General features: G+C 41.2%; 1 protein-coding gene across 1 annotated transcript in view; it reads left to right on the top strand.

Annotated features, from left to right (window-relative positions):
• Positions 1 to 20,871, top strand: part of mphosph8 (M-phase phosphoprotein 8) — an 85,413-nt gene that overhangs the window by 7,344 nt on the left and 57,198 nt on the right. The window contains exons 2-3 of the mRNA XM_067986095.1: positions 6,018 to 6,164; positions 17,405 to 18,445. Coding sequence (XP_067842196.1) covers positions 6,018 to 6,164; positions 17,405 to 18,445 — 1,188 coding nt within the window. The remainder of the gene's footprint in view (positions 1 to 6,017; positions 6,165 to 17,404; positions 18,446 to 20,871) is intronic.

The following is a 20,871-nucleotide window of genomic DNA, read 5'->3' as shown; positions in this document are numbered from 1 at the left end:
GGCTGATCTTCTACCTCGACTCCACTTTCCTGCTCTATCCCCATATCCCTTGATTCCCTTAATGTCCGATAATCTATCGATCTCAGTCTTGAATATACTCACTGACTGAGCATCCACAGCCCTCTGGGATAGAGAATTCCAAAGATTCACAACCCTCAGTGAAGAAATTTCTCTTCATGTCGGTCCTAAATGGCCGACCCCTTGAGACTATGACCCCTAGTTCTAAATTCTCCAGCCAGGGGAAACAGCCTATCGGCATCTACCCTGACAAGCCCTCTAAGAATTTTATCCATTTCAATGAGATCACCTCTCATTTTTCTGAACTCCAGAGAATAAAGGCCCTTTCTACTCAATCTTTCCTCATAGGACAACCCTCTCATCCCAGGAATCAATCTAGTGAACCTTCGTTGTACTGCCCTAAGGCAAGTATATCCTTCCTTAGGTAAGTAGACCAAAACTGTACACAGTACTCCAGGTGTGGTCCCTCCAGAGCCCTATATAATTGCAGCAAGACCTCCTTACTTTTATACACCAACCCCCTTACCCACATAAATACAGAACATGGGACCTTACAGTTTGTTTCTAGTTTTATTCAGTAGTCTTGTCATGTATTGGTAGTGCACCTTAGTGGGCTGGTACAAAATGTTTTCTGTTCTGAATTTAGCCTTATGGGATATTTGTTCATCACTGACCTGACTCAGCAATATTTTTGCTGTGTGATGCTAGGGAAATACAATATATGCAATGTAGTTTATTGTATCATAAAATTAGGTATCTCTAACCCACAAAATCTTCTGTCAAAACATGCTGGCTCTCTTTCTGCAAACATACCTTCAGTTCAGTGTCATCCATTGTGTTGTTACATGTGATGCACCATCCATCTATTGCTTACTCACTATCTGTTCAATTGTTTGGTTAAGGCACTGTTAAGGCAATATTGAACAGAAGCAGTACAAAAAATTACCTGATCAGGGATAAATTGCAGATTCTTAATTGCTTTTTGCTGCTGTGTATAGGAGTTACTTAGGCTTCCTGTGAATTTTTAATTTATCGATTATTCAGACTCCATCTAGTGTTTGAATTTTGAAGCTTATTTAGAAAGAGATTCATCAAAAAGAAAAAAAGCATTTTTCTTTGTATTCGCAGACCACTGGTTGTTTAGATAAAATGTAATGGAGTTAGTGTCCAGGTTCAGACACCATTTGCTATTTATTTTTGCAAAACACTCCAAGGTGTTTTGAGGGGGTGTAAAAGTAAATACTGTATATAGATGAAAGGGGTAAAGGAATGGATGCTAATTCATGGTGGAAAAGTTAGGAGCGTTGAAGCAGTGAGTTTTTGGGGACCAAGAAGGGTCAAGTGAGCAGGGGGTCAGTCTCAGAAGAGATTAGCTGGAGAGGGCTAGGGTTGATGGGAAAGAAACTGCAGTTTGGCTGAGGATTGGAGGTAGAGTGGTGGGGAAACTGGGAGATAATATTTGTGCAATCTTTGTCTATAGCAGTTTAAAATGGATGTTTATATTTTACTATCTACTAATCCCTAATATATCTATATTTGAACTATGTTAATCTAATAAGTTGTGATTAAGCTACAGTATCACAGTTTCTCTCCCATTTTTGGGGGAGGGAGATGTGGGGGGGGGGGTCCACTGAGAAAATAGGTGAGTGCCCTGGTCCTCATAGCTCTGCTAGTGTTATGTATCTCTGAGTATTTAACGAACATAAGAGGGTCCCTGAGTACTTGTTTTCTGATGCATCCTATTTCCACCACCACCACCCCCCCCCCCCCCACTTCCTTTTGTGGAAATGTTTGGCCTTCACATTTAGGAGTTGATGTGTAGGGAGTGGTGAGACGGATATTTTGTCTCCGTACTCTGATGCAGCATGCTGACTTTACTGCCACTGTGCTGCCTTTGAATCAATTTCTTTAACTAGTTTGAGCATAAACTAAATTTTCCCTTGAGATAATTTACAAACATGGTCCTTTTAATATTTAGTATCTAATCTCTGAGAATTGAAACAGTATTGCAGTACTGTAAAACAGTTGGTGAGAAGCAACAGTGTGGGAATTGGGGGATATTTTCCAACAATGTGCTTCTAATAGGGAGCTTAGACTGCAGATAGTCCATATTAGAAGTTCGGGTGGGCAAGGCTCCTTTTCGGGAATGTGATGTCTGAAAAATTACCCCTTTTTCCTCTTAATTCAAAGTTACTTAATTTAAATTGTGTAGTAATTCAAAAAATTTTGAGCACTCAATTGCCATTTTGATCTGTTTACATTACATAATTCAAATTATTAGATCATTAGATTTTGTTTTAACTACAAAAAAATTTTTGAATTATCAGGTGTATACTATAGCTTAAACATTAAGAAGTATTGCCCATAATTATGAGCCAAGGATTAATGGGTAGAGTTGGTAAACCATTCCAGATTTTACTATGTAGAACTTCGATATCTATTAACTCTATCCTATTTTGTTTACCTGGGCTATTACTCCATCTGCTGGCTGCTGCTGTCATTAATAGAGCAGTCTTTGTTGCTTTTAGGTGCAGCTGCAGTTTTATTTTGGGAGGAGAGTGTGGTTGAGACGAATGGTGGATAAATTATGGCCGTGAAGTATATAAATGGCTTTTTGTGACCATTATCTATTAGCTTTCCAGATAGCAACAGTGCTTTTGTGAAAATGAGGACTCTATACATGAGAGAAAATGGCTTTTATTTTTAGTGGAAGGGAATTTCAGTTCAATTGGGGAGGGAAAAAAAGAGGTGGTGAGCCAGGTGGCGGCATGAAAACGGTTTTATTTAGGAAGACTGGATGAGGTACAGGTACAAGGATCTGCATTTTGGTCCAAAAAATTTTGTTTAGGAATATTTTCCTTTCTGTAAATATTAGCTGTTTTAAATGTACCACACATATCTAATCTCGACTAATCATAAGGTCTGATTACTTTTTAACAAAGCTTTGATCTGATTTTGAGTATAAGAAAATGTTAAACGACTCTAGAAAAGATTTTCAACGAGAGAGGTTAATGTACAAAGTGAACACGGGTGGCAACCTAAAAGTTGGAATGAAAATTAATCTTTCCGTTAAACTTTGAAACCTGCTGGAATTTGGCCTCTTTTAAAAATGAATATTTTGAGTCTCAACAAGGAACATATTGTACTATGGATGCTTGTGACCTTTAGATTGTACAATTTAGGCCAGAGTCTGATATTTCTCAGTTTCCTTCTCCTCCATTCTCAGATGCAGCTGGTAGCAAGTTGGCTGTCACTTTGCCAGAGATAATGTTTGACCCAAACTAGCAAAAATGAACAAAACTTTTTTTAAAAGAAAACTACTCATCAACCCAAATTGTGAGATAAAGAGGTTGAACAAAGAAATTGAGGAGTAAAATATGGTCCATGAAATGCTTTTTTTGGGAAAATCAGATCTACATTTTTTTTCTAAGCAGTAACAATAAATGGTTATATGGCAATCCAATTTGTAAGTTTATCGTATTTGCCAATTAAAGCTTTGTGAGCTGAGATTTGTTTGCTTCTTTTGGAGAATACTCATTTTAAAAAGGTAGTGATCCTGGGGAAGGGGGTAAAATTGGCTTGCTGCAACTACTTTTATTTCTGTGAACCTGTGAAATTTGGTCAGGAAAAACATAATCAGAAACGTTGTTTTGTTTTATATCTCCTTTCTTTCAGTTGTCCACTTATATTTAACTTGTTTTATAAACTATACAGACTTCGATTGAATTCAGCAGCACTTTCTTGAGTTGCAGATTACATTACTTGATACTTGCAGGTATATACAATAAAGATCTTGCATAGTTTTGGAACTGTACACCAAAAAGGGGTGTGGTTACTCATACTCTTTTGAGAGTGAATCTACTGTATAATTGTATGCTACAGTTGTGTTTTGGTCTTGGGTAAGTCCATACTTTCACTCAACGTGTGTCAATTTGTCATAATAACAGGACAGAAACAGCTAATAGTATACTGCACTATTGTTCATGTAGCAGGCCATGGATAGAATTGATTTTTGTGTTGGATCTGTTGCACCTCGTGAGCCGATGCACAAAAATAGTATAAAAGCATTGCAGGTTGTACATGTCAACACTTAGCATTCATTGAATAGTTTTGTGGCAGTACAATTTTGAGGAGGTTGCAGTTTAAATCTAGCGTATTTTGAGTACCACTTGGCATCCTTAAGATACCTTAATAATTTGGAACGTGATGACTTTTCTGTGTAGAGTAGGTAGGAGTTGAACTTTGTGTAGTGCCAGTAAGAATCTGTCACTTGTGAAACCCGATGATCAGCAATGGTTGGGAACAGTGGACAACCAGTGTTCTATTGCAGATGTGTTTTGTTGTCAGCCGTGGCTCGGTGAAAACACTCTCACCTCTGAATCAGAAGGTTTTGGTTCAAGTCCAACTCCAGAGACTTGAGCACAAAATGTAGGCTGATACCCCAGTGCAGCACTGACGGAATGCGGCACTGTCGGAGGTGCTGTCTTTCAGATGATGCATCAAACTGAGGCCCCGTTTGCCCCCTCAGGTGGATGTAAAAGATCCCATCTTTGAAGAGGAGCAAGGGAGTTCTCCCCAGTGTCCTTGCCAAAATCTATCCCTCAACCAATATTATGAAAACAAATTTTCTGGTCATTACCTCATTGCTGTTTGTGGGACCTAGCTGTGTGCAATTTGGCTGCCATGTTTCCTACATTACAACAGTGACTACACTTCAAAAGTACTTAATTGGCTGTAAAGCGCTTTGGGACGACCTGAAGTCATTAAAGGCATTATATCAATGCAAGTTCTTTCTTTTTTTCCCCCTCCCGTTTGGCAGGCATACAAAACTTAACACAACTGTGATTGTAATATGTAACTATAGTGGACCATGCTGTATATTGCTTTGGAACTCTGTTTCAACAGCAGCAACACACATTTGCACTTATATAGCACCTTTTTAAGGTAGCAAAATGGCCCAAGGCATTTCACAGGAGCGCTAGCAAACAAAATTTGACACCGAGCCACATAAGGAGATGTTAGGGACAGGTGAACAAAAGCTTGGTCAAAGAGGTTTTAAGGAGCATCTTAAAGGAGGAGAGAGAGGTGGAGAGGTTTAGGGAGGGAATTCCAGAGCTCAGGGCGATCGTTCGCACAGCACTGTATAGTGCTCTGTTATAAAACAAAAAGGGGTTCTGCAAGGTTTAGTTCTGTTTTTGTGAATGATTTAGCTGTTCTTCCGACCATAGCCATTAACATAGCTGCTAGTTGCAAACATTAGAACTCTTCTCCCTTTTCTAGTCAGTTCAGGTTACAGGGATATAAATAATTCAGAATGACGCTGTTGTTTCTAGGACGGGCATCTGAGCCATTTCATTTGCCACAATGAATAACTCTTATACGTCATGGTTTTTTTTTCTTGTTTTTGTAATTTCTTCCTTCATTTTAAACGTCTTGCTGGCATATTCAGTCCTTTTCTTGCATTTTATTTATCTTATTTTATTGTCTTTGTTTTCTTATTCATTCTGTCTTTTACTTCCATTTCCTCATAACCAGCTCCCTCAGGGCTCCATGCTGAGGTGATTGTATAACATGAGAGCATACAAGAAAGATCAATAAAGTGATTGAAGTATACTAGAATTGAAATTGGACATAGCACCTTCCTGAGACAGGTAGGACTGTCTGGAAAAAGATAATTTGCATTCCCATCCCACACAGTACATCATAAGGTGAATATGTATCTAATATATTATTTTCATGATTTTATCCATCACAAAGTGCTGTCATATGATGGCATTTTAGAAAATTAGTAATGTAATTCTTAGAATACTTGGACCAGAGGGCTATTTTAACCCTGGGATTACATGAGACGGTGGATTTCATTTTGACGTTGTGATTTCTTCAATTTTGAACTAGCTTTATGTACTACAGGGTGTTTTCCAACATTCAGTATCTGGCAATATTGTCTGTGTGTTTTGGCAGCACCTGTGCAAATATGATTATTTTGATTGTATTAACAGGGTCAAGTCTTGTTCAGAGTTCACTGGAAAGGCTATTCTTCTGAAGATGACACGTGGGAACCAGAGGCTCACCTGGAGGACTGCACAGAGGTGTTACAAGTGTTCAAACGAAAATCGACAGAAAAATCACCTGCAAGAGACAATCGCGTGAGAACTTGTTTACATAGAATTACTTTACATATTACATAGAATTTACAGCACAGAAACAGGCCATTCAGCCCAACTGGTCTATGGCAATGTTTATGCTCCATACAAGCCTCCCCCCACTGTACTCCATCAACCCTATCAGCATATCCTTCTATTCCTTTCTCCCTCATGTACTTATCTAGCTTCCCCTTAAATGCATCTGATATTTGCCTCAACTACTCTATTATTTAATAATGTATTTAATCGTTTAGCAGCTACTTGTAATGCAATCAGTTTAACTTTGTAGTTTCAATATGTTTTAAAGCTGATGTTCTTGTCATTAATTCAGTTTCAAAATCCCATAAGTTTTGTAAAACAATGAATCTCTTCTGATGGACTCATTGTTGCCTGAATTTATGACCCTAATGTTCTAAGTATGTTTTCTTCCTCCCCCTTGTTTTTTTTTGTGCTCCTGTCCTATCTCAGTGGGGCTTGGGATGAAATGGAGAGTTGGCACTGCAATTCTGTCTGTGACTTTTTGGAACACCAATTTAATGTCTCTCCCTTAAACTACATGGCTGAGATTTGAAGTTTTGATTTAAGATTAAATTTGAGCTCCAGGTCTAATTTTACATCTATATTGCTGGATAGAATTGCCTTATTTTGTTTATACTGTTGGGGAGTTTTACTGCAGGAAAACATTTAAAAACAATCCCAGAAGACTAGTGATGGTAGGTAAAGGAAAATCTGTAATTGAAGAAAAATGGAAATCTGGGTGGTGAGTCTAGTTGCCACTCCACATCTCTCTTTCTACAGGTGACTAAATTGGCCACGGAGTATGACACCCTAAAGGTGGGTCTTGCTATTCCTGGAGCAAATCTAGAAGTAAAGGATTTAAAACATGTTACAGTGGCTCAAAGTTAGCTGGATTTTGGGATGAATCTGGATTGCTTTTGCCCAATAAAAACATGCATCTGTATCCATTAAGGCCTCCCTGACCTGACAGAGAAAAAAATAATTCTTTGTTATTACACTAATAATGAGAAAATTTGAGCTGTGATTTGCTAAAATTGAGCCTTAGGAAGTTGTATCCTTTGAATGCATGTGGGTTTAATTTGAGTCAGATTTTTAGGGTATATTGCCTTAGTTCCCCTCCTGCCTTTTTGGATCCCAAGCGTTCTGTGGCTGAATAACTTGCTTTTATACCTCTGCTTTCGGTTGTGTTCAGTTTTGGGCATCACACCTCAAGAAAGATATATTGGCCTTGGAGGGTGTGCAGTGCAGATTCACCAGAATAATAACAGGGCTTAAAGGGTTAAATATTGAGGCCCGGTTGCATAAACTTGGTTTGTATTCCTTTGAGTTTGGACGGTTGAGGTCTAATTGAGGTATTTAAAATGATCAAGGGATTTGATACGCAAGTACAGAGAAAATACTTCCTCTGGTGGGGGAATTCAGAACAAGGGGGCAGCCCTTGGATTTGGGGGCTGGATACATGTGTGACAATAGGATTACATAGGAGCAGGAGTAGGCCATTCAGCCCCTTGAGCCTGTTTCGCCATTCTATTAGATCATGACTGATCTGTACCTTAGCTCCATTTACTTGCCTTTTTTTCATATCCCTTGATATCCTTGCCTAACAAAAATCTATCGATCTCAGTGTTGAAAAATCAGTTGACCTAGAATCCATTGCCTTTTGGGGTGGAAGTTCCAGATTTCCACTACCTTTTTGTGTGAAAATATGCTTCTTGATTTCCCTTCTAACTGGCCTAGCTCTAATATTAAGATTATGCCCTCTTGTTCTGGATTCCCCCACCAGAGGAAGTAGTTTCTCTGTACTTGCGTATCAAATCCCTTGATCATTTTAAATACCTCAATTAGACCTCAACCGTCCAAACTCAAAGGAATACAAACCAAGTTTGTGCAACCGGGCCTCAATATTTAGCCCTTTAAGCCCTGGTATAATTCTGGTGAATCTGTGCTGTACACCCTTCAAGGCCAATATATCATTCTTGAGGTGTGATGCCCAAAACTAATCGCAGTACTCCAAATGGGATCTAACCAAGGCTTTGTATAACTGAAGCATCATAGAAAGTTACGGCACAGAAGGAGGTCATTTGGCCCATCGTGTCCGTGCCGGCCGACGAAGAGCTATCCAGCTTAATCCCACATTCCAGCACTTGGACCATAGCCCTGTAGGCTACGGCACTTCAAGTGCACATCCAGGTACTTTTTAAATGAGTTGAGGGTTTCTGCCTCTACCACCCTTTCAGGCAGTGAGTTCCAGACCCCCACCATCCTCTGGGTGAAAAAAATTCTCCTCCGCTCCCATCTAATCCTTCTACCAATTACTTTAAATCTATGCCCTATGGTCACTGACACCTCTGCTAAAGGAAATAGGTCATAGAATCATAGAATCATAGAAGTTACAACATGGAAACAGGCCCTTCGGCCCAACATGTCCATGTCGCCCAGTTTATACCACTAAGCTAGTCCCAATTGCCTGCACTTGGCCCATATCCCTCGATACCCATCTTACCCATGTAACTGTCCAAATGCTTTTTAAAAGACAAAATTGTACCCACCTCTACTACTGCCTCTGGCAGCTCGTTCCAGACACTCACCACCCTTTGAGTGAAAAAATTGCCCCTCTGGACCCTTTTGTATCTCTCCCCTCTCACCTTAAATCTGTGCCCCCTCGTTATAGACTCCCCTACCTTTGGGAAAAGATTTTGACTATCGACCTTATCTATGCCCCTCATTATTTTATAGACTTCTATAAGATCACCCCTTAACCTCCTACTCTCCAGGGAAAAAAGTCCCAGTCTGTCTAACCTCTCCCTGTAAGTCAAACCATCAAGTCCCGGTAGCATCCTAGTAAATCTTTTCTGCACTCTTTCTAGTTTAATAATATCCTTTCTATAATAGGGTGACCAGAACTGTACACAGTACTCCAAGTGTGGCCTCACCAATGCCCTGTACAACTTCAACAAGACATCCCAACTCCTGCATTCAATGTTCTGACCAATGAAACCAAGCATGCTGAATGCCTTCTTCACCACCCTATCCACCTGTGACTCCACTTTCAAGGAGCTATGAATCTGTACTCCCAGATCTCTTTGTTCTATAACTCTCCCCAACGCCCTACCATTAACGGAGTAGGTCCTGGCCCGATTCGATCTACCAAAATGCATCACCTCACATTTATCTAAATTAAACTCCATCTGCCATTCATCGGCCCACTGGCCCAATTTATCAAGATCCCGTTGCAATCCTAGATAACCTTCTTCACTGTCCACAATGCCACCAATCTTGGTGTCATCTGCAAACTTACTAACCATGCCTCCTAAATTCTCATCCAAATCATTAATATAAATAACAAATAACAGCGGACCCAGCACCGATCCCTGAGGCACACCGCTGGACACAGGCATCCAGTTTGAAAAACAACCCTCTACAACCACCCTCTGTCTTCTGTCGTCAAGCCAATTTTGTATCCAATTGGCTACCTCACCTTGGATCCCATGAGATTTAACCTTATGTAACAACCTACCATGCGGTACCTTGTCAAATGCTTTGCTGAAGTCCATGTAGACCACGTCTACTGCACAGCCCTCATCTATCTTCTTGGTTACCCCTTCAAAAAACTCAATCAAATTCGTGAGACATGATTTTCCTCTCACAAAACCATGCTGACTGTTCCTAATTAGTCCCTGCCTCTCCAAATGCCTGTAGATCCTGTCCCTCAGAATACCCTCTAACAACTTACCCACTACAGATGTCAGGCTCACTGGTCTGTAGTTCCCAGGCTTTTCCCTGCCGCCCTTCTTAAACAAAGGCACAACATTTGCTACCCTCCAATCTTCAGGCACCTCACCTGTAGCGGTGGATGATTCAAATATCTCTGCTAGGGGACCCGCAATTTCCTCCCTAACCTCCCATAACGTCCTGGGATACATTTCATCAGGTCCCGGAGATTTATCTACCTTGATGCGCGTTAAGACTTCCAGCACCTCCCTCTCTGTAATATGTACACTCCTCAAGACATCACTATTTATTTCCCCAAGTTCCCTAACATCCACGCCTTTCTCAACCGTAAATACCGATGTGAAATATTCATTCAGGATCTCACCCATCTCTTGTGGTTCCGCACATAGATGACCTTGTTGATCCTTAAGAGGCCCTACTCTCTCCCTAGTTACCCTTTTGTCCTTTATGTATTTGTAGAAGCTCTTTGGATTCACCTTTGCCTGATCTGCCAAAGCAATCTCATATCCCCTTTTTGCCCTCCTGATTTCTCTCTTAACTCTACTCCGGCAATCTCTATACTCTTCAAGGGATCCACTTGATCCCAGCTGCCTATGCATGTCATATGCCTCCTTCTTATTTTTGACTAGTGCCTCAATCTCCCGAGTCATCCAAGGTTCCCTACTTCTACCAGCCTTGCCCTTCACTTTATAAGGAATGTGCTTACCCTGAACCCTGGTTAACACACTTTTGAAAGCCTCCCACTTACCAGACGTCCCTTTGCCTGCCAACAGACTCTCCCAATCAACTTCTGAAAGTTCCTGTCTAATACCATCAAAATTGGCCTTTCCCCAATTTAGAATTTTAACTTTTGGGCCAGACCTATCCTTCTCCATAGCTATCTTAAAACTAATGGAATTATGATCACTGGTCTCAAAGTGATCCCTCACTAACACTTCTGTCACCTGCCCTTCCTTATTTCCCAAGAGGAGGTCAAGTTTTGCCCCCTCTCTAGTCGGGCCATCCACATACTGAATGAGAAATTCCTCCTGAATACACTCAACAAATTTCTCTCCATCCAAGCCCCGAATGTTATGGCTGTCCCAGTCAATGTTGGGAAAGTTAAAGTCCCCTACTATTACCACCCTATTTTTCTTGCAGCTGTCTGTAATCTCCTTACATATTTGCTCCTCAATTTCCCGTTGACTATTTGGGGGTCTGTAGTACAATCCTATCAAAGTGATCTCCCCCTTATTTTTCAGTTCTACCCATATAGACTCAGTGGGCGAACCCTCAGATATATCCCCTCTCACTACTGCCGTGATATTCTCCCTAATCAAGAACGCAACTCCCCCTCCTCTCTTACCTCCTGCTCTATCTTTCCTATAGCATCTGTACCCTGGAACATTGAGCTGCCAGTCCTGCCCCTCCCTTAGCCATGTTTCAGTAATAGCTATAACATCCCAGTCCCATGTACCCATCCATGCCCTGAGTTCATCTGCCTTGCCCATCAGACTTCTTGCATTGAAATAAATGCAGTTTAATCTAGACTTCCCTTGGTCTTTGCCCTGCTTTCTCAGACCATCTGTCCGGTCATGTTCTGTACACTCTCCCTTACTGCCTTTTGTTTCTGTCACCACTTTATTTCCCACTGACTTCCTGCATCGGTTCCCATCCCCCTGCCACCTTAGTTTAAACCCTCCCCAACAGCACTGGCAAACACTCCCCCTAGGACATTGGTTCCAGTCCTGCCCAGATGCAGACCGTCCAATTTGTACTGGTCCCACCTCCCCCAGAACCGGTTCCAATGGCCCAGGAATTTGAATCCCTCCCTCTTGCACCATCTCTCAAGCCACGTATTCATCTTAGCTATCCTGTCATTCCTACTCTGACTAACCCGTGGCACTGGTAGCAATCCTGAGATTACTGCCTTTGAGGTCCTACTCTTTAGTTTAACTCCTAACTCCCTAAATTCAGCTTGTAGGACCTCATCCTGTTTTTTACCTATATCGTTGGTGCCTATATGCACCACGACAACTGGCTGTTCACCCTCCCCCTCCAGAATGTCCTGCAGCCGCTCCGAGACATCCTTGACCCTTGCACCAGGGAGGCAACATACCATCCTGGAGTCTCGGTTGCATCCGCAGAAACGCCTGTCTATTCCCCTTACAATCGAGTCCCCTATCACTATAGCTCTGCCACTCTTTTTCCTGCCCTCCTATGCAGCAGAGCCAGCTGGAGGGAGATGACCGCAGGGGACCCCTGCACTGCCTTCCTACTCTTCCTCTGTCTGTTGGTCACCCATTCACTATCTCCCTCAGTAATTTTTATCTGCGGTGTGACCAACTCACTGAACGTGCTATCCACGACTTTCTCAGCATCACAGATGCTCCAAAGTGAATCCATCCGCAGCTCCAGAGCCGTCAAGCGGTCAAACAATAGCTGCAGCTGGACACACTTCCCGCAGGTGAAGGAATCAGGGATACAGGAAGGAGCCCTGAATTCCCACATCCCACAAGAGGAACATGACACGGCCCTGGGATCTCCTGCCATGACTTAACCCTTAAATTAGCTTAAGAACAACTACAATGTCAAGAGAAAAAAAAGGAAAGAAAAACTACTTACCACTCCCTTTAAGGAGTTTACTCCTTTAAATTGTTCTCAATTTAGAGAATGTTAACTACACTAGGGACCTTGATTCACTAAAAAATAAACGCTACTTCCTATAAGACCTGCAGACCTTCCCTTTCTTTTTACTTTAGTTACTGTCGATAAGTAGAAATACTCACCTGAACCTACTCACCAATCAGGTGCCTCCCCTGTGTCGCGTCCCGATCTGATTCCTGACGTCACTTCGAACTCGGTCGCAGCTCCGCTCGGCTCGGCTCCTCTCAGCGCTCTGAAATCCCGCCTTTTATCGGACGCTCCCTCCGCTCGGCTCCTCTCAGCTGTTCTCAGCGCTCTGAAATCCCGCCTTTTATCGGACGCTCCCTCCGCTCGGCTCGGCTCCTCTCAGCTGTTCTCAGCGCTCTGAAATCCCGCCTTTTATCGGACGCTCCCTCTGCTCGGCTCCTCTCAGCTGTTCTCAGCGCTCTGAAATCCCGCCTTTTATCGGACGCTCCCTCCGCTCGGCTCGGCTCCTCTCAGCTGTTCTCAGCGCTCTGAAATCCCGCCTTTTATCGGACGCTCCCTCCGCTCCGCTCGGCTCCTCTCAGCTGTTCTCAGCGCTCTGAAATCCCGCCTTTTATCGGACGCTCCCTCCGCTCCGCTCGGCTCCTCTCAGCTGGTCCTTCCTATCCACTCTATCTAGGCCCCTCATAATTTTATATACCTCAATTAAATCTCGCCTCAGCCTCCTTTGTTCCAAAGAAAACAACCCCAGCCTATCCAATATTTTCTCATAGCTAAAATTCTCCAGCCCTAGCAACATCCATTTAAATCTCCTCTGTACCCTCTCGTGCAATCACATCTTTCCTGTAATGTGGTGGCCAGAACTGTACGCAGTACTCAAGCTGTGGCCTAACCAATGTTTTATACCGTTCTAGCATAACCTCCCAGCTCTTATATTCTATGATGTGGAGATGCCGGTGATGGACTGGGGTTGACAAATGTAAGGAATCTTACAACACCAGGTTATAGTCCAACTGTTTTATTTGAAAATCACAAGCTTTCGGAGGCTTTCTCCTTCGTCAGGTGAGTGACCCAACGAAGGAGAAAGCCTCCGAAAGCTTGTGATTTTCAAATAAAACAGTTGGACTATAACCTGGTGTTATAAGATTCCTTACACTTATATTCTATGCCTCAGCAAATAAAGGAAAGTATCCCATATGCCTTATCTACCTGTCCTGCTACCTTCAAGGATTTGTGGACATGCACTCCCAAGGTCCCTTTTTCCTCTACACCTCTCCAGTATCATCCCATTTATTGTGTATTCCCTTGCCTTGTTTGCCCTCCCCAAATGCATTACCTTACACTTCTCTGAATTGAATTCCATTTGCCACTTTTCTGCCCACCTGACCAGTCCATTGATATCTTCCTGCAGTCTACAGCTTTCCTCCTCACTATCAATCACACAGCCAATTTTTGTATCATCTGCAAACTTCTTGATCAAGCTCCCCACATTCAAGTCCAAATCATTACTATATACCACAAAAAGCAAGGGACCTAGTACTGAGGCTTGCGGGACCCCACTGGAAACAGCCTTCCATTTCACTTCCTCACTTTTGTATTTCAACATCCTTGAGATAAAGGTCAACATTCCATTAGGCTTTTTGATTGCTTTTTGTATGTGTGCACTAGGTTATAGTGATTTATGTACATGGGTACCTAAATCCCTTTGTTCCTCCACAATAGCCTCTCAACATTAAGAAAATATTCCCATTTGTCTTTCTGTGATCCAAAGTGGATGACATCGCACTTCCCCACATTAAGCTCCATCTGTCATAGTTTTGCCCACTTAGTGTGTCTATGTCCGTTTGCAACTTCCTGCTCATATCTACACAACTTACTGTGCCTCCTAACTTAGTGTCATCTGCAAACTTGGATTTACAGCTCTCTGTTCCATCGTCCAAGTCGTTAATATATACAGTGAAAAGCTAAGGCCCCAGTACAGATTCCCGGTGAACACGCCTTGCCAATGGGAGATTAGTGAGACATGATCTACCGTTCACAAATCATGCTAACTCTCTTTGATCAGCTCATGCTTGTCCAAGTGTTTAGTCACTCTGTCCCTGATAATAGATTCAATTAACTTTCCCACAACTGATGTTAAACAGACAGGCCTGTAGTTACCTGGTTTCTCCATCCCTCCCTCCCTTAAATACTGGAATGATGTTTGCAATTTTGCAATCCAAAGGCACAATTCCTGAATCTAGAGAGCCTTAGAAAATTATGATTAATGCATCTGCAATTTCCTCACTTTTTTAATGCCCTTGGGTGGAAACCATCAGGTCCTAGAGATTTGTCTACCGTAAGTCATATTTATTTTCTCCATTGCCATTTTTAAAAACTTATATTTAATCCACTAAGTTCCTCCCCATGGCTTATTTTTAGGTACAAAAATGGATACCATGTACTCAATTAACAAGTCTGCCATTTCCTTATTGTCCATCATTGTTGAATCTGCATCTGTCTTTAATGGGCCCACAGTCTCCTTTACCATTCTCTTTTTCTTAATATATTTATAACAACTTTTGCCGTTAGCTTTGATATCCCTTGCAAGTTTTTTTCATATTCCTTTTGCACCTCTTAGTCCTTTGTTTGTATCCCTTTGTGGCTTTTTATAGATTGCTCAGTCCACTGGATTTCCATTTTTCTTCACGTTTGTGTAAGCCTTTTCTGTTAGCTTGGTACTGTCTCTTACCTTGTTTTTTGGCAATAGTTGCTTAACTACACAAATGGAGCCTTTGAGGTATGTACTTGTTTTCTATTGTATCAAATACTTCTTTGAATACTTTCCACTGTTTGTAGGTTTACCCAGTAACAGTTTACTGCGGTCAATTTATTTCTCATTGCTTCAAAGTTTGCGTTACTTAAATTTTAAATCCTGGTTTATGACTCAATCATATTATGTTCCCTTACCGTCAGACCATATCTTGAATACTATGGCCAGTTCTGGTCACCGAGATGCAAGGGAGGTAGTCACGCTCTGGAGACAGTGCAGAGAAAAGGCACGAGGTTGATCACCAGTGTCAAAAGTCTGAGTTATGAGGAAAAAAAATTAGAGAAACTTGGAGTTTTCAGCCATGAATGAAGGTGTCTGAGGGGTGATCTTATAGAGCTGTACAAGATAGTAAATCTGATGGAAAAGGTGAATCTTGAAAATTACTTTAAACTAAGTTGAATGTAGGGCAAAGGGATATGATTTCAAACTAATAAAAGGCAAATTTGGGGCTGATATCAGGAAGTTCTTCACACAAAGAGCAATCAATATATAGAGTAGACCCCTGGATAGAATAGTGGAGGCGAAAACCCTGAAATCATTTTTGAAACCATTGGATGCTATATTGCTGGAACTTTGTCATCTTTCTAGATGGATAACTAAGATGGGATGAATAGCCTTCTCCATCCATAATTATCTTGTGTTCCTATGATAAACATTAAATTAAAAATCCTGATCTTTGTCCATAAATCCCTTCATTGCTTTGCCCCACCCTAGCTCTGCAATCTCATGCAACTCTGTATTTTATCGAATGTGATTACAATATAATATGGTGTGGTGATTTGTCTAACTAATGAAAATTATCATCATTGAGTTATACTTCAAAGATTTCTATTTATGGAAAAATGCATTTTGGTTATAAATTGTGAATTAGGACATGAATAATACTGCAGTAATTTTTCTTTTCATAGTTACTGTATTCATAATTTTGTTAACAGCTTTATTAAACCCCTATATATATATTGGTAAAATTTTCTGTTTAAATAAGATTTTTGCAAGAGTAGAATATTGCCAGGAAAGGTCTCACTGAATTCATTGATTTTAAAAGAAACTTGCATTTATATAGTGTTTTCATGTTCTAATGGTTTACGTTTGAAGTGTAGTCACTGTTTTGTAGGCAAACGTCTCAGCCAATTTGTGCACAGCAACATGCGATAAACAGCAAATGAATGACCTGATTATCTTTCTAATGGTGTACTGGCGATGGTAGCAGGAGAACTCCCTGTTGTTATTCAAATAGTGCATGAGATCTTTTATGTCCATCTAAGCAGACAGACAGGACTTCCATTTAACATATCATTCAAAAGACAGCAGCTCTAGCAATTCAGCTCTCCCTCAGCACTGCACTAAGGTGTTGACCTAGATTACATGCTTAAGTCTTTAGTGAGGTTTGAACTCACAACCTTCTAACTGAGACAGCTCCAAGTTGACCAGAGCTAAGCTGATTGTGCACATTGAGCATTTTGCAATTCTACGTATTGTGAAGCAATGGCAGACTTGCATGATATGTATCTCATTTCAAAAAAAATTCTTTCCCCTATTAAGGAATGCTTTGTGACGTGCAGAATGCTTTCACACTGATTGCATGGCTGAGGTTGGAAGCTTGTATCCTATTGCTTTGTGGCCTAGTACATTGGAGCACCAAAGTACTGTATGGTTGCAATGCCATACTGCTGTCCTTCACGTTTTTTTCGTATTTCCGCGGTTTGCACTGAAATCCATAATTCACCTAAAACTGTTTCATAAAATAAATTGAGCTGACTTTCAATTCAAAAGAATCAAACTAGTTAGACAGGTACAATGAGACTGTTCTTTTGATGGATTGGCTGCTCCAAACTGGCAAGCCCATTAAATACTGAAATTAAAAGCAAGTAGGATAGGGAAGAACAAAAGCAGTAGAAAAATAATGTAAAGGACACTGGAATAAAGATAATTAGCTGTCCTTGTTATTATAACTTTTTAGCTAGAATGTCAAAGGCAATTCCATGAGGCTGTAATTATTTCTTGCAAGATCAGTTCACTTTATATTGGATGATGTTGCTATCTCATCAATGCCTACTTATATTTTTTTCAGAAGCTTACCTTAGATAAAGATATTTTTGAAGATGTGTCTGATGATGATAATGGAGGAGCAAAAGAAACCTCACCACAGAAGACTAAAAAGAAGAAGAAAAAATCTAAAACTGAGCTGGACATGAAACATGACAGTCCTAAAATAGAAAAAAAAGTGAAATCCAGCAAGTCAAATAGTGAAGAACTGAGAGACAACTCCTCAGAAAACGTGAAAGATCTTTCTGAAGATGATAAAATGAAGAAAAGGAATACAACTGAATCTAAGAAACTGAAGAAAAAACACATGGAAACACAAAGGTCTTTATTGGAACCAGTCACACAGGATGGCTTGCTATCTGAACCACTAACCCCTGATGAAAACAAAGAACGGGAAAATGTAGATTCTAATGATCCAACATTTGAGGAAAAAACTAAGGGACTGGCCAGACAAGACATTATTGCGACACCAAAAAGATCGCTGGATAGCTCAGATGAAGAAGACCTTGAACTTAAGATAAAGAGAAAGAAAAAGAAGAGGGATAAAGTGGATAATGCCAAGCAAGAGATTAAGGTACAAAAACAGAAGAAGAATCAGAAAGATGATTGTTCAGAGAAGAAAAATATAAATAAGGAGAATAGCAGTCGTTCCAAGAAACACAAAAGTCATGAGAAGCGTAAAGAATATATATCGTCTGTAAAATCAGATGCAACTGAAATCAAGGTTCCAAAATTTCAGATGGAGGCCAAAGGCAGAAAGTCAGTACATGGTGAAAACAGTACCACTCCAAAACCTGATTCTGTGAAAAATTTAATGATTAAAAAATTGAGCAAAATGCATAACGTGACTGATACTTACTCTCGGTCTGGAACTGAGAAGGTGATTCAAGGTTCTGAATCCAGTGTAACAACTTCAGGACAGCCACCCCTATTAATTGAGTCTAGTCTCTTTGACAAGTTACGACTGGATTCTGAAGTCAATAGAGAAAATGTGAAGACAGACAAGTCAAACTACTCAGCAACAAATACTGAGGCGAAACTGGAAGCAGTTAAAACCCCAACCCAGGTGAGCGCGTGTGTGTGTGTGTGTGTGTGTGTGTGTGTGTGTGTCAGTAAATGTTATGAGCAGAAATAAATCAAAGTTAGACTTATTAATTTTCTGATGTACTGGTTCCTTCAATTGGATATCCTAAAGCTGTACAGAGGTTTAGGCTCACTTAATTAAAAAACATATTTACACCGCCTTAATGGCTCAGTGATTAGATGCACAGTATAATATGAAAGTGAATAATACAGACCAGATTCAATTATGGCTTTATGTTGAGTTAGCCATTCCCAGGTCCTCCAGCAATAGGGCACTAAAATTGAACTGCTGGGAAACGAATAGAATGGCAAGGGTTCCTGTGATTCCTGTGGCAGTGTGTCTGAGAGGATATCTGGTGAGGACATGTCATAGAGTCATAGAGTTATACAGCACGGATAGAGGCCCTTTGGCCCATCGTGTCCGCGCCGGCCATCCAGCATTTGGTCCGTAGCCTTGTATGCTATGGCATTTCAAGTGCTCATCCAAATGCTTCTTGAATGTTGTGAGGGTTCCTGCCTCCACAACCCTCTCAGGCAGTGAGTTCCAGACTCCAACCACCCTCTGGGTGAAAAAGTTCTTTCTCAAATCCCCTCTAAACCTCCCACCTTTTACCTTGAATCTATGCCCCCTTGTTATAGAACCCTCAACGAAGGGAAAAAGCTCCTTAGTATCCATCCTATCTATGCCCCTCGTAATTTTGTACCCCTCAATCATGTCCCCCCTCAGCCTCCTCTGCTCCAAGGAAAACAAACCCAATCTTCCCAGTCTCTCTTCATAGCTGAAGCGCTCCAGCCCTGGTAACATCCTGGTGAATCTCCTCTGCACCCTCTCCAAAGCGATCACATCCTTCCTGTAGTGCGGCGACCAGAACTGCACACAGTACTCCAGCTGTGGCCTAACCAGTGTTTTTTACAGCTCCATCATAACCTCCTTGCTCTTATATTCTATGCCTCGGCTAATAAAGGCAAGTATCCCATATGCCTTCTTTACCACCTTATCTACCTGTTCCGCCGCCTTCAGGGATCTGTGAACTTGCACACCAAGATCCCTCTGACCCTCTGTCTTGCCTAGGGTCTTCCCATTCATTGTGTATTCCCTTGCCTTGTTAGTCCCTCCAAAGTGCATCACCTCGCACTTTTCCGGGTTAAATTCCATTTGCCACTGTTCCGCCCATCTGACCAACCCATCTATATCGTCCTGCAGACTGAGGCTATCCTCCTCGCTATTTACCACCCTACCAATTTTTGTATCATCAGCGAACTTACTGATCATACCTTTTACATTCATATCCAAGTCGTTAATGTAGACCACAAACAGCAAGGGCCCCAGCACAGATCCCTGTGGTACCCCACTGGCCACAGGCTTCCAGTCACAAAAACAAACTGTCATTTTCAGTTATAATACCTCTTAATGATAAAATAGCCTGGATCAAATGGTGAATATCCATTTGTATGGCAATTTAATAAACTAGAAAAGAACATCTTATTCAAGTTGGACATGACTACTATCTTCCCAGTGTGTCCACAGCAATAATCCAAGTTTAGTCAGCAGAGAGTAAGATTATCGAACTGAAGGGATTGCTATCAAATTCTGAAGAAATCTATATTTTATGCATTAAAAATCTTGTGTCTGTGCACACTTCCTGTCAACTTTTTCCTGTATAAATTTCTATGCCAACATTTATAATTGAAATTGCCTATGTGACTTGTTGCACTGTAAGTTCATTCTCTCTTTTCTTCCCCCCCCCCCCCACCTTGGTGGAGGCAATGCAGTGCCACCACTGGTGGGATGGTGTCATTACAGTGTGACCAGATTCCATAGATTGTTTCCATTATAAGTGGGGATGTAGGAATTTATAATTAAATATAAAAGTATGGACAGAATGTATAATTTCAAAATGGGGACTAAATTATGTCTGCATGCCCAGGTCCAATTATTTGCTGACTTCTAACCCCCTTCACATTTTGTCTTGATTCCTTATATGTAACATCGCAGGTAATCGACTACTTTTTACTAAGTGAGAAACGGGCGGCTGGCAGTTGTAAATCATCTCTTTCTCCACTGTCCACCTCCGTAGCCTTGTTCTTCTCATGGTTCTTCTCATACCTGTTGCAACACAGAGGTAGATGATGTTTCAGAGCTGTCTTGGTCACAAATGTGGGGAAGGAAGCACAGGGTTGAACAGGTGGATGGAGTCGAGCCAATGTGTAAAATCTGGTAAAATGATCCAGTCTTCCTCTGCTTCTACCAGCACCTACACTGGTTCGAGTCCATCCACGTGTTCAACCCTCAGGTGTGCTTCCTTCCCCACATTTGTGACGAGACAGCTCTGAAACATCATCTACCTTTGCCTTTACATCGATATCCAGTGTTGAATTTATAATGCATGCCTTCATCATCTAAAGGAT

Source organism: Heptranchias perlo, chromosome 6, assembly GCF_035084215.1.
Source record: "Heptranchias perlo isolate sHepPer1 chromosome 6, sHepPer1.hap1, whole genome shotgun sequence".
NCBI classification, from domain to species: Eukaryota; Metazoa; Chordata; class Chondrichthyes; order Hexanchiformes; family Hexanchidae; genus Heptranchias; species Heptranchias perlo.
The sequence above is the reverse complement of the archived record's forward strand: the minus strand, read 5'-3'. Positions and strand labels throughout refer to the sequence as shown.